Source organism: Palaemon carinicauda, chromosome 21, assembly GCF_036898095.1.
Source record: "Palaemon carinicauda isolate YSFRI2023 chromosome 21, ASM3689809v2, whole genome shotgun sequence".
Taxonomy (NCBI): domain Eukaryota; kingdom Metazoa; phylum Arthropoda; class Malacostraca; order Decapoda; family Palaemonidae; genus Palaemon; species Palaemon carinicauda.
The window spans coordinates 26,391,129-26,418,783 of NC_090745.1; the positions used below are offsets into that span (position 1 = coordinate 26,391,129).

The 27,655-nt window shown below is 45.1% G+C and overlaps 1 protein-coding gene across 1 annotated transcript in view; it reads left to right on the forward strand.

Moving 5' to 3' along the window:
• LOC137615225 (2',5'-phosphodiesterase 12) overlaps positions 1-27,655 on the forward strand; it is a 189,246-nt gene that overhangs the window by 12,088 nt on the left and 149,503 nt on the right. The window contains exon 2 of the mRNA XM_068344906.1: positions 562-701. Coding sequence (XP_068201007.1) covers positions 562-701 — 140 coding nt within the window. The remainder of the gene's footprint in view (positions 1-561; positions 702-27,655) is intronic.

Below are 27,655 nucleotides of genomic sequence, written 5' to 3' on the forward strand. Positions count from 1 at the left end.
CCCCCACCCCTCCCGTTGACTATCAGGTTGGTTTATATTTCTCACTAAAAGTCTTATGGCTCATCTTTCAGCTTTGCTGAAAATGATATTCCAATAAATAGCTCCAGGTTTGTATCGTTAGAAAAAATACAAATTACCTCCGAATTTGTCATATTTTTCCTAACAATAGAAACCTTGAGCTCTTTATACGAATTTAGCCTTCCATCACCTATCCCCCTGCAAGTCCTGGTTGCAATCAAAAGTGTTGAGACAACACCGGTGTGTGTGTTTGTGTGTAAGCGCGGTAGTCGGTACTACCCCATACCCCCCACTAACTAGATGGGGGTAGTTACACCTTGCTTTTAGTCTTATGGCTAGTCTTCCAGATTTGCTGAAAGTATATTCCCTAATAAAGAGCTCAAGGTTTGTATTGCTAGGAAAAATACGAATGATTTTAAATTTGTCTTTTTACTTAAGCTTCATGTATCTTAAATGTTTGTTTTGTACAGTTTGTAGCGAGAGAGATAGAAAGTGTATTCCTCTCTTTAAGATAGTGCCTGAATTGAAGTTTTTCTTTGATAGGTTGTTATAACTCCATACTTGGATGACCGCAATGGTGAAGATGTTGAAGTTTTATCACCAGCATTAGTGTCAGCTGGTCCAGGAGTATGCCCATTTGAGCGTAGACATGAACATACCACAGTACCAGCTGGTGAAAAAAGGTATTGATAGTTGTTTGTTTCTATGCAAAATACAAACCATTGTCCTTTAGGTAGGGAATATGTTCTCAGTGTGATGTGGATGGCCATTAAATTGTTTTAACAAGGAGTTAAGGGACAGGTAGGAGCAAGGACAAGGAGCCCCACCCTCAACCTGTCAAAATGTCTCCATTTCTATTTTCTATTGTTGGCCACAGTGACTACTGACTACTGATGTGCCCTAGATCAAACATTTTCCATTTCTTTTGGTATGTGAATCCTGGCTGTTGTTGATTGTTTTGATGTGAAGCAAGACACTCACATGTAAAAGGAAGGACCTTATTTGTGGCTTTTGTTAAACATCTGTAGATCCACACATTTCTGTGCTTTTTGCTAGGGGCAAATTTTCACAATCATTCCCAGGAGTCTAGTGTAGGTCGTGGTTGCCTTGCAGTGTCAATAATATGTTTTGAAGGGGAGGAAGAGAGCTTTTGCTTCTTTCTTATGCTAATTGGGTGCATCTTTTACTGCTGCTCCTGTGCTTACCCCACTATCTTAAACTTGAAATGCTCCCCTGGGGATATACGTCAGGAACAAGGAGCCCTCGGAGCTACGTTGGTGGGCCTGCAAGTTTAGATGGCATTTAAGTTTTCCCTAGTGTTCCTAACACCATATAGAAAGTTGGAGGTTTTTCTCCACTTGTGTCACCACAGATGTTGAGTATGACCTAAGGAAAGTTTTCACCTTCTTAGGTCTTATAGGTAGGCTCCCCAATGCCAGTGTCTCCTCTGGTGACGCCAGTGGTGAGGAGGGTGGTCAGTGTGAAGGCGATGTTGCTGATTCCTTTTGATGCCTTGTGTTCTCCTTCCTTAGGTGTATGATAGTCCGGGTCTGAAAGGACATGTTACTCTTGTGCTGATGTTATGATTAGCAGGCTGCAGTCAAGTATAGCAAGAAGACTCGCTATTGGGTAAACGACTCCGATCCCAACTAACATAACTAACTGGCCAGGGAACACTATAATAAGTGGCCACCGTCCCATGTTTTGGTTTGTGGCAAGGGGATTTAAGAAGCAGTTTATCCTTCCGGTAATCTCTCTCTTCCAGTTTCTGTTCATTGAATTACAAAACATATGAGGAACGTGATGATATTATGAAAAGAAGAATAAAAGAAAATTATAGAAAAATAGTACAGTATGTCTACCCAATAGTGTACCAGTAGTACAGTACTGTATCTGTCTACCCAATAGTGTACCAGTAGTACAGTACTGTATCTGTCTACCCAATAGTGTACCAGTAGTACAGTACTGTATCTGTCTACCCAATAGTGTACCAGTAGTACAGTACTGTATCTGTCTACCCAATAGTGTACCAGTAGTACAGTACTGTATCTGTCTACCCAATAGTGTACCAGTAGTACAGTACTGTATGTGTCTACCCAATAGTGTACCAGCATTACAGTACCATATGTCTACTCATCAGTGTACCATTGTCAAAAATGTAAAGATAACAAAGTGGAAAATATCACAGGATTACACATTAATAGTTACAATAGCAAATCAAAATGATGGAGACTGATACATTTTATAATAAATGCATGATAGGAAATTTTTCCAGTCTTACCTCTTCCAACTACCTTTTATTAGAGCAATATCACAAACTTCGGACTTATTTCACTGAAGTGTCCACTGTTCTGATGTTCTAGGTATTCTCTACTGTAAATAATTCAAATCATCTGGTCATAATCCTGAAATCTTTACACAAGACATCAGTCATCAATGTACTTTTCATGTGGCAACTACAGGTAAGTTATTTCAGATTTCATAAAATCTTTACTGGAAGACTTCCTTGTCCTATCACAAGTGCCATATCAAACTAGGTAATTGCAGGTCTCATAGTTCTAATCTTTCCCTTAATACTATAGGTTAACAGGCATTAATCAAATGGTTCTATGTGATGTGCATCTTCTTGATACACTTAATGATAATTAATAATACAGTAAGAGAATTAACCAATGCAATTAAATTATAAGCTGCCCAGGTAACATTTTATTTACAGTTATTTTTATAGGGTAATAACCTGATAAGAGGCAGAGATTGCTTCATGTTATTGATCTAGCACTTCAAGTCTCATTGGTCATAATATCATTTTAAGTCTTAATTAGCACTTGAGGTTTTGTTTGTATTATCCTTTCAGGTCATTGTTATGGTAAGAAACAGAGACCTGAGAAGTTTATCTCAAAGAGGTCTTCTACCAGTTCTGGTTTCGGGTTATTTACTGGGCCTGCACTTTAGCTCTAGTATCCTACTAGTTATTAGGCATTGCACAATTCTGAAACAAATATGAGACAATTAAATGGCTGAGGAAATAAACAATTTTAAGGTAATACTTTTACAAAAATAATATTTTAATACTGCAGTTATATAGTTATCAATATTATATTTATTTCAATACAGTACCAAAAGCAGATCAGTATTACACTGAGTGGAAGGTTAGGGGGTGGTTTCCCGTACATCTCCTCTGACCTGGTCTACTCTTCTCCCCTTCCCCTGTACCTCCACCCTGACCCTTGTGCCTGGGGACTTGGGCTTCCGATCCCCTTGTAAGTGTGCCCCCCCTCCTTCTTGAGTGTTACCCAGTGTTGTGGTTCCTTTTGGAGTAACCTTGTGGTTTCTCTCTCTTAAGGAGCATCTCTGGATCTCTCAGACTTTTACTCCTCTGCTTACATAACCTGACGCTAAGGATGGAAGAGGAAGAAATGTGTGCTTCTTCCTATGACTCCTCATCTTCTTCAACTTCAGACTGATCACTTCTAAGTAGTAGAGGAAGAAGTCCAGTCTGGAGTATTTGTAGGAAAGGGCTCCTTTAAACACCATCTCTCTTACGAGTGAATGGCACCTGAAGGGCTCCCCTACCCACTGTTTCGGCTTGATGCTCGGGGCAATGGCTGGGACCCTGTGTCATGGCTCTTTTTGCTGATAGTAGGGGATTGCTTGTTGCAGCTTCAGGCAAACCAACAGAGGCATAGTGCCGAGCCTTGGATAGTGGGAGTCCTTCAGGACAGTTTCTTACTACCCTCTTCAACCCTTCACCCCCCCTTACTCTTTTTTCTGATAGAGTACTCATTCATTCCTCCAACATCTCCGAGAAATCTTGCTTTCTGGACAGGTAGAAGGGGTGTTAGGGAGGAATGCGCTTGAAGTTGTTTGAGACTAATCTCTGGGCATATACAATAGACTCTTCCTAGGGCTGGAGGCTGGTCATCAACCTCTTGCCACAAAATGAGTTTGTGGTGAAATGAAGTTCAGGATGGAAACTGTGTGATCTGGGCTGAATTTCATCAGATAGGAATACTTCTTGCTTTCAGTGGATTTGAAGGATGCATCATAGTTTATTTATCCATGCATCAGTCCATTAGAAAGTACCTCCTTTCTCCCTCAGGTGATCATTCAGATGTTCACCTTGGTAGTAGCTTATGTCTACTATCGATTAGTACGACTGTGTATGCATCTCTTGAGTGGCTGATCCTGGCTTCCTTCATGTGGCAGTTGCTACAGGATTGAATTTGACTTTTCACTTTTGTCATGATCATAGGATTTTGATAATACTGTATAGGAAAAGACAAATCCCTTACACAAGGTGAGGCGGAAGCACTTGGACGTGCTGGTAACCACAACAGCATTGCGAGCCCAAGGAGGCAGCCTGTCCATTCTGTCAAAATATAGAACTACCAGCTTGGCACTGGCAGAATCTTCTCAGCCATCTCTTTTTCACTGGAGAAACTCGTTCCTCAAGCGGGTGCCTTTGCCATAGATCTCTTTATTACCGTTTAAAGAATCACTGGGTAGGCTCCAGGGTTCTCTATCCCCCCTCGTACCAGCAGGGCGGGAGGCATGGGTCAATTTCACCTGTTATGAGGCTTGGGTTAGTCTTACTTGTTGGCTGAACGAGGAACCCTCACATAGGAGTCCCACTTGGTTCTCTGCCTCCTGACATGCAACTGTGCTCAAATATGTCAAAAGAGGGGAGGGGCACATGCCTGAATGACCTGGTGTTCTGAGGGGTGTGGTCATAAGCAGCAGCATATACTCTTTGATGTCCTGAGGGTAGCAACTTGCGCTGCAAGCATTCCAAGAATGTGGATGAGTTATCCTGGATGTTGTTGTAACAACACCACTGAAGTGGCTTAGATCTGGCTCTGTGAGATGATGAAGGGGATGGATTTTTGGGTGGCTCTCCATGATGTAGAGTTGTCAACCAAATAATACCTAGCTAGAGGAATGTACTAGCAAACACACTTAGTTGCCAAGGGGTTTTGTAGGATCAGGGTAGTCCCTACAGTTTGATGTAATGGAGATCCTTCTAGCTCGTGGGGTTCTCTGGGAATCGATCTGTTTGCCAAACCACTAAACAAGAATCTCCCTGTGTTTTCTCCCCCGGTCTGGTCCTATGGGCCTTCCAACACTCTTGTGATCGCATGGATGGTTACGCTCTTCCTCCGTTCAATCCCGTTCCTTGTGCTAATCTACCGTGTGGGGATTACGCCAGGACTCAGGTTGACCCTGGTGGCTCCCAGATGGCCTCATGCTGAAGGGTATCCCTGTCTGCCTTGTTGAGATCCCGAAAGAACTCTCTTGGCGCTCATTCTTCCTGAGAAAGTAGGTCATCCTCTAAAATTGATGTAGAAAGGATTCTTCTCTGATCTGATCATTTCAAGACCAGATTGCAAATTTCTTTATCTTTCTTGTCAAGAGAAGATCCTCTCATTTGCTACTGTCAAGGCTACCGTCGAACTTTAGCATGGTCTTTCGACAGAAGAAAATAGACCTCTTCTCATAGGAGTTACCTATGCTTATGAGTAGTTTTGATCTGTCTTTATGATCTCATTACATCATGTCAGAGTCTTGGAGAAGGCCTCAGTCAAGGTTCTGACTCAAAACTCTTTCTGCTGCCGTAGTATTAGTGAAGAGTTTAGGTGATTTACATGGTCTCTCTTTCTTAGTTTCTCACTCTGAGAGGTGGAAGGAGCTCCTTAGTTTGGTACCAGGGCACTGGCCAAACTCAGAACCAGCGTGGCACAACCCCAATTTCAAACCCTTCTCCATCCCTTCTCTAAGTGAAGCATGGAGTGGCACTGTGAGGAGATGCTTTTGTGTCCTGTGAGGGCTCTGCCTCACTATCTGAAGGAGACCAGACACCTCAGACCAGAGTGTCGGCGACCCTTCCTTAGCACTGGCAGAACCGAGAAAGTGGTGTTTAGAATATGATCTCTTGAACTTTATGAGCTGATCTGTAATGCATACGCCTCGACTGCTGATAGGGTCGAAGTACTAGCTTGGGGCCTATTGGTAATGTCTCTGCCTGATGCTCACCAGACTGGGGTTTGAGTCCTTCTCAAGCTCATTAGTTCCTTTAATATCTACAACCTCACTATTCTTGTGAGCTAAGGATGGGGGTTTGGATCTTGTAGGGACTTGATACTCGTCAACTAAACTTCTGATCTCTATTCTTTAGAACCTAGAGATGTTCTCCCCCCATCATCCCTAGACAAGGGAGAGAGGGTAGAATACAGTATATACCATCCTGGTGATCATCATCACATCAGGTATATTGTTCTGGACTGTTATCCCCTTTAGGAGAAGAGAGCCCTCCTTTGACCACATACTAATCTACTTGGACAGAGCAGGCCGCATCAGCCTATTCATCCCAATGATAGATGGATAATAAGTTGCAAGAGTCATCTGCTTGGCTTCTGTATGGGACCAGGTAGAATGACGTCTCCAGGGAAGGAAAGAAACCAACTACTATAGTTCAATTCTAGGAGGTTTTTCAATCTATCAAGAAGTGAGTATCCTTACCTAAAGGATGATGGTTTATATTTTGCGTTGGAATGAATAACAAATTTTTTAAATAATTTGTATTTTTCCTTGCTATACAAACCTGAGTCCTTTAGGTTAAACTTCCCTCCTTAACCACCCCTTTCAGTCCTGAGCCGAAAGGTCATTAAAGACATTTTGAGAGGATGGGGGCAGGGCTCCTTGTTCTCACTCCCCTCTGTCACTTAACTGCTCGTTGAAATGACTCAGTGGCTGTCCACCTCACCCTGAAAACATATTCCTAATCTAAAGGACTCAGGTTTGCATAGCTAGGAAAAATATATAGTACATACATTTGTTAAGAAATTTGTAATATTATATAGAGTACAGTATAATCTACAGTACATTTGGTTGTTTTTGGTTTTGCACTAACCTGATGTTTTATTTAGAATTTACTTAAATCTATTTAAGCTTTCCAATGTTTTTTATTAAACGAAATGCATTTTATTAAATGCAAATTCATGACATCACTCTAGTTTTATGTACATTTAAGAAGACTTTAAAATTCATCACTGAAGAGGTCTTCCACTTCCCCAGTCTCTAAGCATTTAGGCTTTACCAGCCCTCAGGTGGAAGACTGATTCATAGTTTGTGTTGATATGATCAGCTACAAGGAGCACCAGGTTAAGTAGGCTGACAATTTGTTTGTATATAGAAAAAAAATTAGTGACAGGTTTACAAATCTCCATCTTTAAACAGATCACCTTTTGGGTTAAACCTGGAACTGTAAAAGCTTGGTTACAGGGTACAATTAACTGATGAGGGGAAAGTGATACCTCCTTACCTAGTTCCTTGTTGGTCACATTTCTTTGACCTCCTATTGACAAGACATCTTTATTATTATTATTATTATTTCTGGGCTCTACCTGTGCCGCTCCGTGAAATGCTCCTTTTACATCATTTCTAAGGTAAAAACTGCTATAAAATTACCAGAGAAAAAGTTGTATAGGAATGCCAGGTTGAACCCAGCTCGCTCACCTTATAAGATGTCGGTATAATACTGGGGCATGATAAATCACAACCAGAGGTCTCGCACCATTTAGATATCTCCTCTCAATATCCCTGTTACAGCGAGGTGCCGTTCAACACCCATCTCCGAACTCTACTACCAACAATCCAACCCACGCCAGTGACGTCACTCCTTTTACTGTATAGCACTTGCTTGTTCGCTCTTGTGTTTTTCTCTGAGGTGTTTTTCGGTGTTTACCCAGGATTTTGTACACGATGTCTGATTCTACTGTATCCCCATCTAAGTTAAGTACCAGATCTATGAGTTTTGAGTCTTTGGAGGTAGCCTTGCCCTTAGTTTTATTTCTATCACAGTTTTTTATTATTTACCATTCGTCGGCCCCGCTTCGTGGCCACCATGCTGGTTGGCTACCTCCTTTCGCTCGTTCTTAACGCCTTACAATTAGTCTTCTATACTGATTATTTTTCGTTTCGATCCTTTCCGCTGGGTTTTATCACCGATCACACCCTGTGTTATATTATTATTACATGATTATGATATTATACGTTATTATGATATTATACTACGTATCATAGTTTTGATCTTAGGTTGGCATGCCTGCTCGCCTTCGGGCGCTCCCTAGTTGGTTACGTCGCGTTATTGCGTTTTTTACCCAGTATTTTTATCTCTCCACCTAGTTATATTGCTTTAGTTTGAGTGGGACTCTTGCGAGGCAGTTCTAATTTAGTTATTTGTGTTATTATTTCTGATCGGCATCTACCCGATTTAGTGTTATGTTGGCCCCCCTGTCCAGCTCGGTACTGACCCGCGCTGGAGGGCTCGGCTCATTATTTCCCTGCCTCTTCCCCTGCGTCCCTCTCTTACTATCTTATTTTAGCTGCATGCCTTACCTAGTTCATTATATCATATTATTTTACTTTATTCATTATCCGTTTATGATCATTCCGTTGTTATTGTCGTGGTTCATCGGCCAGGTTGGTACGCCTGGTCTCCCTGACCCACGTGATCGCCTCCTGCCCCCTCATTGGCTTGTTCTCGCTGCAGGGGTATGGCCCCATCCCCCTGCCTATCCCATCCCCACTCCAGGGATACCTCTCGTCTCTATGAGACTTGGAGTCAGCTGTTTTGCATTACGGGTCGAGTCCTCTCATTCCCCAGTCACCTCCCCCCCCCCCTTCCCGGGGTATCTACTGACTCCTTCCCCCAGTTGGAGCCGTGAACACTAATAGTCTATTTTTTATAGCGGTGCATATTTGCACTGACTCACAGGGGGTGCCCTTTTAGCTCGGAAAGGTTCCTGATACCTGATTGGTCGGAAGTATTTTTGTTCGAATACCTTCATTATTCTCAAATAATTACCAAGTATTGTGAATCAAAACTCATTTACTAACCTATATTTCTCCATCACATATATATTTTGTCAATAAACAATGTGAAAGAATAAATATATTATAAAGTATCGTCATGGTAAGTCTACATTTAATAACCCAATCCGCCGAAGTCAACGACAGCAGCTTATGTTCGGATGCACGCTTTGTAATTTTGTAATTTTTCATATATTTTAACACAAATTGGGATAAATTACACTCAGCATAAGGTAAACATGTTATTATAAACTTTTTTTAATACCAGAATTTACCAAAAACATGGGAATTAATAAAATCATATATTTGTGAAAACTTATGGGGAGGTAAAAGAACAGCCAGCAGCGGCCTGGCGGGAAAACAGTCCCTTCTGACTCTCATAGACGCAGTTTTTTTTTTTCCGTAATATAGTTCGGCCTAATCCTTTTAGTTTAAATAGTCTTGCATTGTCTCCCTTCGTAATATTTTACTTAGTATTCTCCCACATTCCTGTTTCTCACCTAATATCTATCTATTTTCCCGGATATCCCTTCTTTCATATAGGCCCATGTGATATCCCTGCCTTTTCGTAGCCGTTTTTTCTCCGCTGCTCTGATTGGCCATCGATCGGCTTGGGTGATTTCAGCTATGCTTTGGGTTTTTCCAGCGTGATTCCCCCCGTGACGTTCCGCACCCCACGGGACCCAGTCAATAGGATTCCCCCCGTGACGTTCCGCATTCCACGGAACCCACACGATGTTAGCCCCATTTTTAATTGCAAGGTATTCTGTTAATTTTAGCTTTCGAGCTTTGTCTAGTGTTGGGTTTTTGCTTTGTTAAGGTCCTTGTGACCGGCGGTGAGTCTCTGACTCTCCCCCTCCTCCCCCCCTCCCCATTTTGTCCCGCCTACCCTGGTAGGCTAGCGGTGACCCCTGGGTCTACCTCAGTTGTCTCCCCGGAGCCAACGGTATAACCATTACCCATATTATTATATCATTGTATCCTATACTCGACGATGCTTTTTTTGAATGATCATAGCTATACGGATTTGATTTATTTGCATTTTACCTTTACTAAGTGTTTTCTACCGTTTACTCTTACGGTTTAGAATGTTATTCCTAGTACCTAGCCCGGCTGATGCCGGTTTATTTTTAGTACCCGGAGCCCCTGGGCTCCTCTTGGGATCCTTACCTACTATGGGATACTTATTTATCTTTATTTTACAGGTGGTCCGCTGTAAGATGACAGCCTGTGCGGCGGTACTTCAACAAGCGTGCGGCCACGATGTGTGTAGGTCGCACGCCCACTGTGCTGTCCTAGTGGATGACTTGACCGTCTGGCATCCGGACAACTGTGAGGTCTGCTATAAGCTGGTCTCAACGCTCACCTCTGACTCGGTAGGTGAAACTGCTGTTACTATTTAGATTTACATAGTTTTAATCTTTGACATTTCCTGTTATTTCCACTGTATCATCTTGTCGAATGATCCTGTTTATCACAAAGGAGATATCTAAACCTACTTGTTTTCACTTCCCCGTCGAAGTCACTTGCCACTAGTAACGGTCTATTCTCTTTCAGAGCTCCCAGTCTTCTAAGACCTCAGCCCTGGCTACCCTTAAGGTCTGGGTTGGCGGGTTCGCCCGCAACGTTAAGGCTAAGAAGCCTTACGTTCTTTCTGAAGAGTGGTGCAACCTCATTTACCCCAACGCGAAGACCTCGGCTGCGGTCCCTAAGGATGTGGCGGACCCCATCATCGCTAAGATCACGGAAGTCTTGCTCTTAGCTGAAGACCAGGAGGTGATGGGTGAAGCCATAGTGGAGGACGTCGCGGCTATTAACCTCGACATAGAGCCTATGGCCCTCGACGAGCCGGATCTAGGTAGGGAGGTAAGTGAGGCAGGTGGGTCCCGGGCTGAGATTCCTCTCCTTAGCCCGACTTTCTCTTCTACTTCTACCCATTCTTCTTTTCAGGGCTTCCCGGGGAAACATGGGGCTGGTATCAGGCCTCGTCCGGTTACCCCGAAGGTTAAGGCTCAACGCAGGCCTTTGCTGAAGACCCGTAAGTCTTCCAAATCTCCGAAGTCTGTCAAGACTTCTTCCTCTAGAGTCCCCAAAGACTCAGCTGTCGCATCTTCGTCTTCTCATGGGTCGAGGACGAAGACAGCCTCCGTAACCACCCCGGTGGCTCCCTTTGACCCGGACGCTTTTTCCAACAAGCTGCTAACTCAGATCGGTTCCATGATGACATACCCTCACTGAGAGGATGCAAAACCAAGAGAGTCTCGTGGAGAGCCTCATGCGTTCGGGACTGCCGCAGCAACAGCAGTACGCCATCCCGGACGCCTCCAAGCTCCCGGAATTCACTAAGAACAACCCATGGAGAATGGCTCTGCACTCTCCTTTCATAGATGGCATGCTTACCATCGAGGGTTGTGGCACCCGGCCTATCGAGGACTTTGAGTTCTACCCGCCGGGCCTCCAATTCTCCTTCCCCGGCTTTGCTCGTTTGACCGAAGAAGCTCTCATTAGGTTGGATAAAGTTCCTAAGGAGACAGTAATCTACCCTAAGGAACAGGCCCAGTCTACTTGGGTTCGAACGCTGAATGAGTGGGAATGTGGGAACACTATGCTCACACCCCACAAGAGCTCCTACACAATGTTCGTAGTAGATGAGCAAACCCCCTCTCCGTGCGTCACCAAGATGATGGACCTAGCCCATCAGGCCATCAAGGAGGACAAACAGTTACCGCAGCTACGGGAAACGGACCTGACCTCCCTCCTGTTCCTAGGTTACCATGAGTGCTGGCATAACGCCCCGGCCACCTTCACGACGGGCAAACTGAGCGCTGACTGTGCCTCCACACAGTTCAGCGAGCGAGCGAGTTCGAAGCCCGGTGCAGGCTCAGCAGGTCTATTAATTCAGCTACTATGGCTGAGATGACCGCCATCATGTACGAGGAGGAACCCCTCTTTAAGGTTCTAACTAAATCCCTACTTCAGACTCTGCTGGCCGATGCGTATGACTTCCTCGCAGCCAGACTTCGTTGCCGGAGACATGTCTTGTCTGAAGCTATCATCAGACATGAGCCTAACAGGCTCATTAAAGCCCCGGTCTGGGGTCCTGATTTGTTCCCGGAGGACATGGTTAACAACGTCCTCAGCGAGGCTGCCAGGGTAAACCAAAGTCTCAAGGTTAGGTGGGGCCTAGTCCCCAAACAAAAGTTTGAGCCAGCTGGCACCCCTGCTCGAGGCAGGAAGAGGCTGAGGCCCTTCCATTCCTCTCAGAATCGGAAACCCCTTCAGTTGGTGCAAACCATTCCAGTGGCGCAAGGTAGCCAGCCCTCTACTTCGAAGGGACATCCTCAACAACAATATGTGTTGGTCCCTCAGGCTCAGGTAGCATCGACCTCGTATGCTACCTCCCTTGCCTTTAATCCCGCCTACGAAACCCAAGGTGCCTTCCAAGGTTACCAACGCGCCAGGGGCTCCGGTGCCAGAGGTGCCTTTCGTAACAGGGGTAGCGGAAGGGCTTCCACCCTAGGCAAAGGATTCCGCGGAGGCCGAGGAGGCAAATCGTCAACGACCCATTGAAGTTCCTCGGGTAGGGGGAAGACTTTACGTCTTTCGGAATCGTTGTAAGTTCAGCAATTGGGCTTTCAGCATAATTTCCAAAGGTCTGGGGTGGAGTTGGATAGAAGGGCCCCCTCCACCGACCAGTTTCCATCAACTTCCGACGAAGGAGCTAGTCTCATATGCAGACGATCTATTGCAGAAGAACGCAATCAAAAGGGTTCATCACTTAAAATTTCAAGGTCGCTTGTTCAGCGTGCCAAAGAAAGACTCAGACAAGCGAAGAGTAATCCTGGACCTGTCCCGTCTGAATTCTTATAATCGATGCGACAAGTTCCACATGTTAACTGTCTCTCAAGTGCGGACCTTACTTCCCCGTGGGGCCGTCACCACCTCTATAAATCTTACAGATGCCTACTATCACGTTCCGATAGCAAGGCATTTTCGTCCTTTCCTAGGCTTCAAACTAGGCAGCCAAGCCTACGCATTCAAAGTAATGCCATTCGGGCTCAACATAGCGCCCAGGATCTTCACCAAACTGGCAGAGACAGTAATTCAAGAACTACGAACCTAGGGAATTCAAATAGTAGCTTACCTGGACGACTGGCTCATCTGGTCAGACAACGTTGAGAACTGCCTTACAGCAACAAAGTGTTAAACTTCCTTCGACAGTTGGGGTTCCAGGTCAACCTCAAAAAATCCCGCCTGGTTCCGGAGACCAAGTTTCAATGGCTGGGATTACAATGGGATCTACGTTCCCATACGCTATGTCTCCCGAAGGCCAAGAGGGCAGAAATAGCAAAGAACACGAAACGTTTTCTCAGGGACAAATTGATATCCAGGAGAAATCAAGAGAGAATCCTGGGCTCCTTGCAGTTCGCCTCCGTGACAGATATTGTTCTGAAGGCCAAACTAAAAGACATAAACCGAGTATGGCGCTCCAGGGCAACCGGGAAGTATCGAGACAAAAAAACTCGACTTCCACCAATTCTGAGAAAGAGACTTCGGCCATGGACAAAGGTCAAAAGTCTGGGAAAGTCAGTCCCCTTACAATATCCGGCCCCAGGACTCGTCATTCACACAGACACCTCCTTAACAGGTTGGGGGCGATACTCCCAGCACAGGAAGGTCCAGGGACTATGGTCTACTGTATTCCGACAACTCCATATCAACGTCCTAGAGGCCATGGCGGTATTCCTTACTCTAAAACGACTGACTCCAGCCAAGAACCAACATATGAGACTAGTTCTAGACAGCGCAGTCATAGTCCACTGCATAAACAGAGGAGGCTCCAAGTCAGCCCACATAAATCACGTCATGTTAGCAATATTTTCCATGGCAGCATCGAAACAGTGGCATCTGTCGGCAGTCCATCTAGCGGGAGTGCGGAATGTAGTGGCGGATGCACTTTCGAGGACAACTCCGCTGGAGTCGGAATGGTCATTGGATCAACAATCATTCAAATGGATCTTATCTCAGGTCCCGGGTCTCCAGGTAGACCTGTTTGCAACAGAGTCCAACCACAAACTAGAGTGTTACGTAGCCCCCAACCTGGACCCTCAGGCTTATGCCACAGATGCAATGTCGTTGGATTGGAACACTTGGAAGAAGATTTACTTGTTCCCTCCGATAAATCTTTTGATGAAAGTGTTGGACAAACTCAGGACTTTCAGAGGCCAAGTGGCTCTAGTAGCCCCCAATTGGCCCAAGAGCAATTGGTTTCCCCTGTTGGTGGAACTGGATCTCCACCCTCGACAGATACCCAATCCAATACTAACACAAGTAGTACAAACTCGCAATGTGTTAGCTTCCTCAAGAATTCAGAGTGCCCTAACTTTATGGACTTTATGAAATTTGCAGCCCAAAGAGGTGCAGATATTGATCCCCAAAATACTCTGTTTTTGGGAATCAGATAAAAGGGAATCCGCCCTTCGACAATATGATTCGGCTGTTAAAAAAATTGCAAAGTTTTTAAGGGACTCAAAGGTTGAGACGATGACTATGAATCTGACAGTAACCTTCTTCAGAACTCTTTGAATCAGGCCTAGCAGCCAACACCATTACTACAATTAAATCAGCCTTAAAAAAGATTTTCCATATTGGTTTTAATATTGACCTTACGGATTCATACTTCTCATCAATCCCGAGAGCCTGCGCCAGATTGAAACCATCAACTCGCCCTAGCTCAGTTTCGTGGTTTCTGAATGATGTCCTTAAGCTGGCCTCTGACACTTAACGAATCTTGTAATTACATACCATTATTAAGGAAAACCTTGTTCCTATTGAGCCTAGCTTCTGGCGCCAGAATTTCAGAACTTTCAGCTTTGACTAGAGATCCAGGTCATATTGAATTTCTCCCGTCAGGGGAAGTCCTTCTCTCCGCTGACAGAGTTTTCTTGGCTAAAAATGAGGACCCCCAGAACAGATGGTCCACCTGGAAGATTGTTCCACTTCCTCAGGACCCATCCTTATGTCCATTTAACACCCTGAAAGCCTACTTAAATAGAACTTCCATGAAGTCCTCAGGGCCCTTATTCATTAGGGAAAATGGAGGAACCATTACCCTGAAAGGAATCAGACAACAGATTCTTTATTTTATTAAACAGGCTAACCCTGAGTCATTCCCTCACGTCCATGATATACGAGCTGTAGCTACTTCAGTTAATTATTTTCACCACATGAACTTTGATGAGCTTACAAAATATACAGGCTGGAAGTCCCCTAAAGTTTTTAAACGCCACTACTTATAACCTTTGGAAGCTCTAAAATTTGCTACAGTGGCAGCAGGGAATGTGGTTCCTCCTGAAGGTAATGAGTCTTAATCACAACGTCTTGCTCTATCCCCCTTCCTCCTACCTGCCTTACTTATTGTTCCTACTTAGTTTTGGTTTTGTTTTACCTGAGCTACACCCTTAAATGGTGTATTGTTTTTTATAACACCTGTTAATAGTCTTACTCTCCCACGAGTTGATTTTTGTTATACAGTACCTGTTAATAGTCTTACTCTCCCACGAGTTGATTTTTGTTATTTTACCCTTAAGGTTGTTAATTAATTTTGATTTGTTCCATAACTGAAATACAAACCACGCTATTTACATGGGGCAATTACTTCGGCGTAGCTGAACGACGAGCCATAAAAGTTTTAACAAGGGTTTCCTACCCCTCCGCTAGTTAGTGGGAGGTAGGGAGGGGTAGCTAGCTACCCCTCCCCCTCACACACTCCGGAGAATACTCCACTTTACTTTTGGCTCGGATAGCGATCGGAAGTCTCCGCTCCTATCCTGACTTGACGGCCATTATTGTTTTATCTTTTAACTTACCTTGTCTTATACTAAATATATATATATGTATATTTTGGTGTATAGAAAATAGTAAGTTTCCTTTGCTTTCGGTGTTGTGCGGTGTGTGTTGTGTACGTTCTACGAGAGTATCGCCGGCTTTGCAGGCCACTACGATCTTTTCTTGATCACGGCCTTTCACTCCTAGGCCACCATGGTTGCCTTCGTGGAGACCGGCCCTTCTCTTGAGGTCGTTCACCTCTTACTCCGTACTACGCCTACGTTAGCCTCTCAGGACCTAGTCGCTATTTCGTTTTATTTGTTTCAATTATTTTTATGAATATAATTGTGTTTTAACTTTTCTGGTCAGGGCTCACGTCCCTTCCGGGGTCGGTGATCCTTGGAACATTCAAAGTCAGTTGCATAATTATAATGTTATAATTATGTTTTGTTAGCCTTTGCCCCCCCCCCCCTCACCTGGGCATGCCGGGTGGGGGAGGGGGGGGCGCATACCTTCGTTCGTTCTTATGTTCTTTCCCTCGCGGTTTCTCTTCGGAGTTTCACCCAGGGGAATTTCTGTTAAATAATTATTCTATTTTATTTTCCAGTTTACGATTCTGTTTCTTCGTGCCTGTTGTGTGCCTTCGAAGCAGAGCTGTCCTGTTTATCCTGGGGAGTCAGCTTCGCCGCCGTTTCTCAAGGCGTTCGTCAGGGGCGTTCCCTTCTCTTAGAAGTTCCCCCGTGACTACTGCCAGCTCTTCATTGCATCCTAGAATGATAAGGAGGTTCGCCTCCAGGGTAGTTAGTTAACTTCCCTTTTTACTTTCCTTGGTCCTTAGGCGGTTATGCTCTTGGGGCTGAGCGGCCGCCCTTGTGACTTGCTCAAGGGGCTGAGCGGTTGCAAGGCTAGACCATGGTACTAGCGACTATGCTCTCGGGGCTGAGCGGTCGCTTCTGTAGCTACGCTCAAGGGGCTGAGCAGCTGCAGGCTCAGTCTGGCCCTCTCTCGTTCGCGAGGGAGGCCACACTAAGGGCTCCTCCTCGGAGGATTGCTCCTTTTGTCTCTTCTACGAAGTGTCCCCTCCCGTTCGCGTGAGAGGACACTCACAGAGACTCCTCTTCGGAGGATTGTTCTTGTTTACGTCTGCTGATCTCACGGCCTTTCGGGGCTCCATCACCAGTCTCTTCTACGAAGTGCTCACTTCTCTCGTTCGCGAGAGAGGCCACTCATAGAGACTCCTCTTCGGAGGTTTGTTCCTGTCGTCAACAGCTTGCTGTTCAATCACTAGCACTAACGGTGTTTAGTGACAGGGAAACTTCGGTTTCTCTTTTTCCCTGACCCTTCGGGGGTCTCGGAGCTTTAGTTACGCAGTTCCCTCGGGCTCTCGTAACTTTAGTCACTTCTACACTTCGGTGATTAGTGACGAAGAAACTTCGGTTTCTCGTTGCGTTGACCCTTCGGGGTCTCGCAACTATCCCCTCGGGGCCTCGCTACTCAGACTACGTTAGACCCTTGGTCTCTCGTCCCTCAGTGTACCTGTTGCCTGCTGTATCCGTTCCTGACTGCTGACGCGCCTTGGGCGCCCACGCCCCCGTTATCTTACGGGCTCCTCCCTTCGGGGCAGGAGAGACTTTCTCACACCTTGAGTAAGTCCCTTAAGTGCCAGGTATCACCTGCGCGCCAACGTTCCCTTACGCGCTAGCGCTCGACTGTTGTTCCTGCTGTTCCTGAGTCTGCCTTCAGAGACACCCTGTTCCAGTAGTCAGTTAGGCTGCTACCAACGTTCCCTGCGCATTTGCGCACATCGTTGAGGTTCCTGGCGCTCACCAGCGTTTCAGCCTACGGTGTCTCTAAGTCTCTTCTACGAAGGACACCTCTCCCGTTCGCGGGAAAGGTACCTCACAGAGACCACTCCTCGGAGTATTTAGCAGTCCCTCAGTTGATCGTCGGCTCTGAAGTAGACCTCCTGATCCTCTTCAGGGGATGCCCTCCCTTTTAGGGACACATCCCAGTTCCTGATCTACGAGTTAGCCGATCCTTCAACCATTTCCGACAATCTTCTGTTACACAGGGGCCCACGATCTTCACTCGCGCATAAGCACTGAAGACCGCCCGCGTGCGGGATTTTTTCCCGCACGCGATCCCGCAATCGTCGAGGATCGTTAGCCGACGATCTTCTGATACGCGCTAACGCGTAAGCGTTGATGATCGCCCGCGCGCGATCTCGCGATCGTCTAGGATCGTTAGCCGACGATCTTCTGTTACGCGCTAACGCGTAAACGCTGTAGATTGCCCGCGCACGGGATGGTTTCCCGCACGCGATCTCCAAGGCCCTTCCTCTCGCGGTTTTTCCACGCGCGATCGTCGAAGATCGTTAACCCGGCGACGGTCGTTAGCCGGCGATCTTCGGATCCAGCGCTAGGCACGCAAGTGTTGATGACTTTCTTAGTGCGCGTAAGCGCCAAGGATCGTTCTGTGCACGGGATGGTTTCCCGCGGATGGCCTCGTTGCTGTTGCACGATCGTCGACGGCCGTTAGCCGCCGATCTTTGGATTCGGCGCTAGGCGCAAGGGCCGATCTTCGGATTCGGCGCTAGGCGCGCAAGCGCCGACGATCTTCACAGTTCGCGTAAGCGCCGACGATCTTCACAGTTCGCGTAAGCGCCTACGATCTTCACAGTTCGCGTAAGGGCCGACGATTTTCACAGTTCGCGTAAGCCCCGACGATCTTCACAGTTCGCGTAAGCGCCGAAGATCGTTCCGTTTACGAGATGGGTTCCCGCGCGCGACCATTGAGGCTCACGCATCCATCGCACGGATCGTCCGCGCGCGGTTTCCCGCTCGCGATCGTCGTAGATCGTCCGCGCACGGGCACAGAGGTTTTCCCACTCGTGATCGCCAACTATCTTCTCTCGCACGCGAGCGCCAACAGTCTTCGCTCACGCGTGAGCGTCGAAGATCGTCCGTGCTCGCTCGAATCGCCGACGATCGTCTTTCATAGTTGGAGATCATACGCACGCGGGCACCATGGTTTCCCGCTCACTGTCCTACGGTCTTCTCTCGCGCTAGCGCCGACGATCTTCGTACTCGCGTAAGCGCCGAAGATCGTCAGCGTTATTCTTCCGCGCGTGGGATGGTTTCCCACACGCAATCGCCGACGGCGCTAGCACCGGCTATCTTTTTCTCCGAGATTGTTCGCGCGTGGGATGGTTTCCCTCGCTATCGCCCACGATCTTTCACGCGCAAGCACCAGCGATCTGCATACGCGCGGAAGCGCGTTGATCGTTCATGCGGACACCGATACGCTCACGCGGGTACGCGGGCATGCGGGCACGGTTATACTGCTACGCATGCTTTATTCAAGCGCTACCCAGATCTGTGCTTTTCGCGCGATCGTCAGCGTGATTGGCGCACCGTTCTCCGACGCGGTCAGGCCACCTCTGCGTTTCCCCCTCCCGCAGCGCAGAGCAGCGCCCTTTCCGGAGGGGGGAAGGTTTCCGGATAGGTCAAAGGTCTCTTCTCCCTTCTTTGCAGGTTCTCTACGGCCGAACCCTCATGTGTCATCTACCCCAGAGGATCGAACGATCCTCTTCCCTCCAGAGGGACTCTCTGTCAGTGCAAGGGTTGGCCGGCCGTCGTCAGAACGTTCAAGCAGGCGATGAGCCTGTGCCTTCTGACTGGGGTCACTAATCAGTAGCAGCTTCCTCTCCCCCTGAAGGGGGTGAGAGGAATCTCTGGCATGATATCTCCCCCAAGGACTGTCCTGTCCCTTCGCGAGTCCTTACGCAGGCGATGAGCCCTCCTTGGACTTAATCTCCCCTTCCCTGCGGATGAGCACTACCCATCCCCAGGAGGGTCGGAAGACCCGGTCCTATCCTCCTTCACTCCATTGGGAGAATCCCCGCCTCTTCTTGAGGGTCCTATCGTGCGGAGGGGGCGAAGCCTTACGTCCTTCATCACGGGGGTCCTGTTTCCCTCCTAGGAGGGATCCTAAGGCCCTGTTTTCCGCAAGGATCCGACAGGATCCAGTTCGACCCTTGGGGTATGTCTACGAATCTCCCCAGGAAGAGCCTCCGGGGATGGGAGACCTTGCTGCCAGTCCATCAGGAGGAGGAGCTCCAGGGATTGGAACTTGCGTTCTGGCAGGTTCTGGCCCTCAGGAGAAACCTCAAGGGGATCCCAGATTCAGAAATTCCTCTTCGGTAAGGGAAGGATTCAGTCCTGGACCGAGTTTTACTCGCCCAAGGACTCCCTTATGCCAGTGCAGCTTGCCCTGGTCTCAGGGAATGGAGAGCGCCAGAGACTAGGCTGAGGGCCAGCTCTCCGAGCTTGTCTCCTTCAACAGTCCCGGTTGGTTTCGAGCCCCTCCCTCCTCCCTGGGTAGGGATCGGTGAGGGGACGGGCCCTCCGGGCGGAAGTCCAGTCCAGGTCGGAGAGACGCCCCCTCCAAGAGGTGGCCAACGGGTTTCGAGGCCTCTGTAATCGTCTCCTTCCCTTCTCGACTCTGTACAGGGTTGTCAAAGAGTCTCCGTTCAGCATAGCGATGGCAGACGCGGTCAGCTTTGCGGTGAGACCACTGGTCCGGTAGGACTCGTACTTCCGGTCCCGGTTCACCCATCTTCAAGGAAGTACTTTGGTGTCCGCCTGGAAGGCGGATATACCAGTTCAAGGGCTGTGCTTCGGCCTCTCCACGGCACCTCAACAGTTCTGTGGTTGTTTGAGTAGCTCGTGTCGTGGAGGGAGTTCTTTTGGAAGTTCTGTTAGGAGTTGCAGAAGGTCTGGAAACCATTCCGCGTGATGCCATAGCGGAACTATAAGGGTCATCGAATGATTGACCGATATTCTGGTCTTGTTGAGCACCCTCCTCATCAGACAGAACGGGGGAAAGGCGTATACATCGATGTTGTTCCACCGTTGTTGGAAGGCATCTTGCCAGAGCGCCTTGGGATCCGGGACTGGGGAGCAGTACAGTGGGAGCTTGAAGTTCAGCAAAGGCAAAGGCAAAGGCAAGGGCAAAGGCAAAGGCAAAGGCAAATTTTATTCTATCGACCCCTTCCGGAGTATGAGAATTACAAAATTACACAGATATATATATTTTACACAAAAACTACAAAAAGAAGAGACCAATAGATTACAACTATATTTATGTACACATATATTCAGTAAGTACATAATTAACGCATGAAAGGTATTCTGACAAAGGAAAGTACATACATTGAAAAATAATACCAGAATAATGAAAATCCTAGAAAGTATTAAATCTAAAATAAAGACATTATAAGGTTAACAAACCTTGCAAGTCTTTTCAGTTCTCTAGCATTACTTGTATTGAGGAGCAGACTGAATTTAAAAGTGGTAGGTCTTCTACAATAGTAGGGCTTTAGGTATCTCTCTCTTATTTCTCTAATCACAGGACAAACTAAAACATAATGGTATTCATCCCCAACTTCAATGCCGTTGCATAGTGTGCAAGAGTGCTGATTTTCTTGCCTAGAATATCTTTCAGTTGCTACAGGAAGTTTGTGGGTACCACACCTATATTTACTAAGGGCAATTCTTTCTGGAATATCTAAATTTATAATATACTTTTCTTGGCCAAATTCTGTCTTAAAAAGTTTATAATTACTACACAATATATTTCTTTCTACTTCTGCATACCACTGTTGTCTCTCTATATCTTTGAGTTTCATTTCTAGGCTATTTATTATCCACGTGTGATTGAAATTTTCTGGATGCTCCCATATATTTGACATACCACATGAATCAAGGATAGTTTTAATTTTATGGATCCAACTAGACTTATACTCATTCGACTCGTATAGAATTCTAAGAAAACGATAAAAAACAATTGACAATTTAGACGCCTTTGATTTTACAATTCTCAACCAAAATCCAATCATCCGTTTGCAAATAGATATTTCAATTTTGAATCTGCCAAGATCCCCATATACCATGCAGTTTGCTGTTCGCTTGTTCACACAGAGCTGATTTTTCATGAACTTCTTGTGAAATGCTTCAACATGATCTAGTTTGTGGTAACCCCATATTTCACAACCGTAAGTCAAAATTGGTACAACTAGAGCATCGAATAGATCACAGTTGATATCAATGGGTAATTCAAGTTTTTTACATTTAATTAACATACTAAATAATGCTCTACGTGCTTGAATGACTTGTTTCTTAATAGCTTTATCCATTTTACCATTATAATTGAACGTAGTACCAAGGTAAATATAATCATCTACAATTTCGATGCTCTCCTCACCATATTTAAAATTCGGGACATTTCTAACTTTTCCTCTAGAAAATACAACTACTTTAGTTTTTGAAACATTAATTTGAAGTTTCCAAGTATCACAATATTCTTTTACTTTGTTTAAGGCGTTTTGTAATTCCTTTGGGGATTCAGCCATTACAATAGTATCATCAGCATAAAGTAAAACATAAATACGCAAAAACATTTCTATATCAATACTACTTAATTTTTCATTTATTTCCCTTGAACACATATCCATCCCATTATAACCCCCGCTAAGAAAAGACTCGAAATCATTTAGGTAGATGGCAAAAAGTAATGGGGAAAGATTCTCACCTTGTCTTACACCTATGTTACATTCGAAAAAGTTAGAAATTTTGTGATTCTGCTTTACACATGATTTTGCATTATTATACATATTATATATGACAGCCATAACATTACCATTAATGCCATGTGAGATTACTTTTCCCCACAAGGACGACCTGTCAACCAAATCGAATGCTTTTCTGTAATCAACGAACAAACAGTATATTCTCTTTTTTCGATGGAGATAGAAATTAACAAGTGAACGCAATACAAAAATATGATCTAGAGTACTATATCCCTCCCTGAAACCAGCCTGCTCCTCACCAAGTTGACCAGTGCTGTCAATATAATCAGTCAACCTTTTATTGACACAAGCGGTAAAAAGCTTCGCTACACAGCTCAGTAGTGTGATACCCCTATAGTTATCTGGGTCGTCAGGGGATCCTTTTTTCTTAAATATGGGTTTTATTATCCCTATACACCAATAATATGGAACAACTGAGGAGATCAACACAATGTTAAAAATTTTGCATATAACATTTAGCATATCATGAGGGCAATTTTTAAGGAACTCATTTATGATATTATCAATACCACATGCTTTTCTACTCTTAAGTTTTCTTATTTGAATTTGTATCTCATCTACTGTAAAAACTCTATTTAATTCTTCGTTAACTAACTGGTTAATAACGCTTGGGTCGAAATTATCAGGGTGTTCACTATCATCAGGTTCAACATTACCTCGACTGAGTTTAGCAAAATAATCTCGAAATGTTTTAAGTGCAATTTTACAAATCAGCTCACTCTTATCAGTATTCTTTAACAAATCCCAATAATCCTTACTACTACTTTTTCTCAGATTTCTAACATTTCTATGAAATTTTTTTCTGAAAGATTTCTTAGCTTTATTAATTATTCTCTTATATGTTTTAGCTCTAGCTTTCAGTTCGTTTCTAGCTTCATTTGTTTTGATTTTCTTAAGCCTGTTTTTTACTTTCATATATTCAGTTCTTTTACTAGAACAGTCTTTGTCAAACCATGGTTTGCTAACCTTTTTGCAATCCCCAGTTTTAGACTTATTTTGATAAACTTTTTTACAAATTCCAATGTGTTTAGCAGGGTCAATATATAATTTTCCTAAATCTTTTACAATATCATCCATAATATTCTGGGTTACATTCAAAGGGTTCAGTGAATCTAATTTCTGGTCTAATAAGTTAATATCTCTAGTACTGAATGCTTCCATATACTCATTTTTTATGTCATTTGTCCATTTTGTTTTAAGTTCTTCATATTCAGAATTATTCATATCATAGGTTTCCTTACTATCTAAATCTAAATTTTCCTCCTCCTGTATTTCCGGTGGTCTCATATTACAAGTCTCTTCCAACCGTAATACCATAGAGAGGGCCGAGTGAGTATCGGACAGACACCTGTCATATTGCTCAACATTAAAATCCGTAATACTACTCATAAGTTTAGGAGAAACAATAAAATAGTCAATACAACTTTTACCATTAGCTGTGAAACAAGTGAAATCCCCCACGCCACTGTCCCCCCCAAACCTCCCGTTAACTACCTTAACGTCAAGCATTTTACACAGTTCAATTAAGTTACGACCATGGTTATTAGTAATAACATCACTGTTATAGCGATCTGTGCTAAGACCAAGAGTTTCTAATTCCCTTTTGGAGCTAAACAGACATTCATCAATAAAATCATTTAAATCGATATTTTGTAAAGGGTCGTCATCTATAAAGTCATTAAGTAAGCCTGTTCTTGAGTTAAAATCACCAGCTAATATAATTGGTAACTCATATTTTACATTCAAGTTCATAAGATCATCAGCAATAACATCAAAGATATTAGATGAACAATAAGGTGATCCCTCGTGTGGAATATACAAAGCACAAATAATAATATCATTTTGTGTTTCCCTACAATGATATCTTACACATAATAAGGAATCAGACACTGTGTCTTCGATCAATGTTACACTATTTTCCCTATCTCTTCTAATTAACATACAGATTCCATGTATACCTCCATACGGAAGTGTAATATCATTTTTTTTCTTAATAAAATGCGAGTACCCAGGAAACAAGTCATCGTCGATATAATGGCATTTAGTTTCAGATAAACAAATAAAATCAAAATCTTGTATAAATATCTCAAGTATACCAAATTTGGCTTTACTGTGTAGTCCATTAACATTCAAACTAGCTATCTTCAGCTCAGAGAATGACTTATATTTTGCATAGCTTTTATCCAAGTTATCTTTGTTGCTATCAATTCCATTTCCACTGTCCTGTCTCGTTTCCGTATCCGTTCCATTTATGAAGGGGTCGCACTTATCCTATGTAAACTGTAGAGTTAGGCCGTGACTGTTCATCTTATCTTCTTTCCATCCTATCTTATAAAGATCCTCAGGGGAATTTACCCTAACTCTTCTACCGTCCCCTCCACTTGCATTTTTTTCTACAGCAAAAATTGTACCATCCAAACTGTATGCCCGAGCAATTCCTTCGTCATTTTTAAGGGCTTGTAGCATTTTGTTTCGAAGGGGTGTAAGATCATCCGTGATGAAAACTTTCGGTCCTTGGCGTCTACGCAGTCCACTTTTGTTTTTCATAAGTAAAAGCTTGTCTTCGCGCCTTACAAACCTTACAATAATTGGTTTGGTCGCTCCTCTGCTCGGCAACCGGTGGGCAATACTTATATCTGCTCGTGTGAAGGTTTTCACAGGTGGTTCCCTATCGTCTTCAGGTTTAACAGCCTCATTCATGATGTTCACAGCTAGTGTGGTTGTATCTTCTTCTCTATCTTCAGGGACACCATGAATTCTAATATTTTCCTTCCTGGAGTACTGCTCAAGAGCATCATGATTATATGCATTCCCCTGTATGTTCTTTTTCATTTTCTCTGTCTCTGTTTGCTTGTTGAAAAGAATAAGGGGGCCTAATGCGGGAACAACAGCAGTGACAATGTCGTTGATGCATTGTTTTGGCATTCCATCTGCTTCTCTGTCTGGGATTCTCTGCATAGCATCATCCACCAAGCCTGTCAGAGAGGTAAGTTCAGGTTTTGGTTCCTCATTGATATGGGCGATTGCAGTCTTCAAAGCTTTAATTAATTCAGACTTATTCATTTTCTTGATATCACCATCTTCTAAATCCTTCACCTCAGCTATTCTATCGAGGGCATCCATTTTGTGAGACTACTACGCTTAGGAGTGAGAAATATTATTTTCTGTACGTTTTCTATGAATATTTATATTTGAAAATGGGCTTTAGGTGCGATATTGAGCAGCGGTAAACAACTCGGTTACCATGGCAACCGGGGGAAAAAATCGAAAAGGGAGTATGGCAGTGAAGTTTTCTTTGACTCATAAAACGCACAAAGAACAAATAGCACTCCACAAATCACTATTGCCACTCAATCCCGGCACTTCAGTGCACATGCACAGCAATTATAAAAGCAAAATAACAGCTATATCTCACTTAAATCACACCCAAGTCAGGAGCTCTCTTTGTTTACGTACAGGTCTCTTCTTCTTCTGCCATAGTCTGTAGCGAACAGATCCACAGTCGGGGAACCCCACAAAGTCAGGACTTTGTTGGCTACTAGATGATCCAAAGACCACTCGGTACTCAGTATCTGAGACGCTCTGCTCAGACTTTCGGCGAGCACATTCCTCTTTCCTGGAATGAAGCGAGCCGATAGTGGAAACGAGTGGGCTTCGGTCCATCTCATTATCTCTACTGCAAGATGGGATAGCTGCTTTGAAAAGGTACCTCCTTACTTGTTGATGTAAGCCACTACTGTGGTGTTGTCGCTCATCACCACCACAGAGTGACCCGCCAGTTATTGTTGGAACTATTGAAGGGCCAGGAATACGGCCTTCATTTCTAGCAGATTTATATGGAAGCACTTTTCTGATTCTGACCACAGGCCTGAGGTCCTGTGTTGCAGAACGTGGGCCCCCCACCCTTTCATTGAGGCGTCCGAAAACAGCATCAAATCCTGGGGGAGGACGAGAAGATCCACTCCCTTTCGTAGGTTCTTGTCTGTCACCCACCACTGAAGGTCCGTCTGTTCCGCTGGACCCATAGGGATCATGACGTCTGGGGAATCGTGACCCTGATTCCACCGGGACTTGAGTCACCATTGGAGGGATCTCATCCTGAAGCAACCGTTGGGAACTAGACGGGCCAAGGATGAGAGGTGACCGAGGAGACATAACCACGATTGGGCTGGAAGCCCTTCTTGTCTGAGGAAAGGACTTGCGACCCTCCTCAGCCTTGCTATCCTGTCATCTGATGGGAAGGCTTTGTGGAGATTGGTGTCTATGATCATGCCTAAATATACCAGTCTTTGAGTGGGAAGCAGAGAAGGCTTCTCGAGATTTACCATGATCCCCAGATCTTGGCAAAGTCCCAGAAGTTTGTCTCAGTGTCGAAGAAGGGATGACTCCGAGTCTGCTAGGATCAGCCAGTCTTCCAGATAACGAAGGAGACGGATGCCGATCCTGTGTGCCCACGACGATATTAGGATGAACACTCTGGTGAAAACCTGTGGTGCTGTGGAGAGACCGAAACACATCACCTTGAACTGGTACACCTTGTTGTCTAGGCTGAATCTTATGTACTTCCTTGAAGACGGATGGACTGGGATCTGGAAGTACGCATCCTTCAGGTCCAGTGTACACATGGTCTTGCGGTCTCACTGCAACTCTGACCGTGTCTGCGGTCTCTATGCTGAACGGGGTCTGCTTGACAAACCTGTTCAGAGCTGAGAGGTCGATGACTGGTCTTCAGCCTCCAGACGCCTTCTTTACAAGAAAGAATCGACTGAAGAAGCCTGGGGACCCGTCAACAACCTTTTGGAGAGCGCCCTTCTTCAACATGGTCTGGACTTCTGCCTGAAGGGCTTGCCCCCTTGCCGATCCCATGGCAAGGGAGCTCAACGACACTAGATTCGCTGTCAGGGGAGGTAAAGATGTTGTGAACGGGACGCGATATCCTTGACTGATTACGGAAATCGTCCAGGAATCGGCCCCGAATTGCTGCCACCTGTTTGCACAACTTTGTAGGCATCCCCCCACTGGTGGACATGCAGGGGGATTGCCAATCCTAGCGTTTGCGGCCTCGGCTGCTCCCTCTAGGATTCTTTCCTCCCCTGGAGGAATTTTTGCCTTTCTTGTCCTTGACAGGAAAGGGCTTAGACACCGTTGTCTTCGCTGTAGCTGCCGGTTTCGTGGTCTTGATAGGACGTGGTTACTGGGTTGCTGGAGGTTTATAGGGCTTCGATGTTAGAGCTCTATGTAGGAGAGAGTCCTGGTTGGACTTCCTCCACCTCTCAGCCACCTGCTCCACGT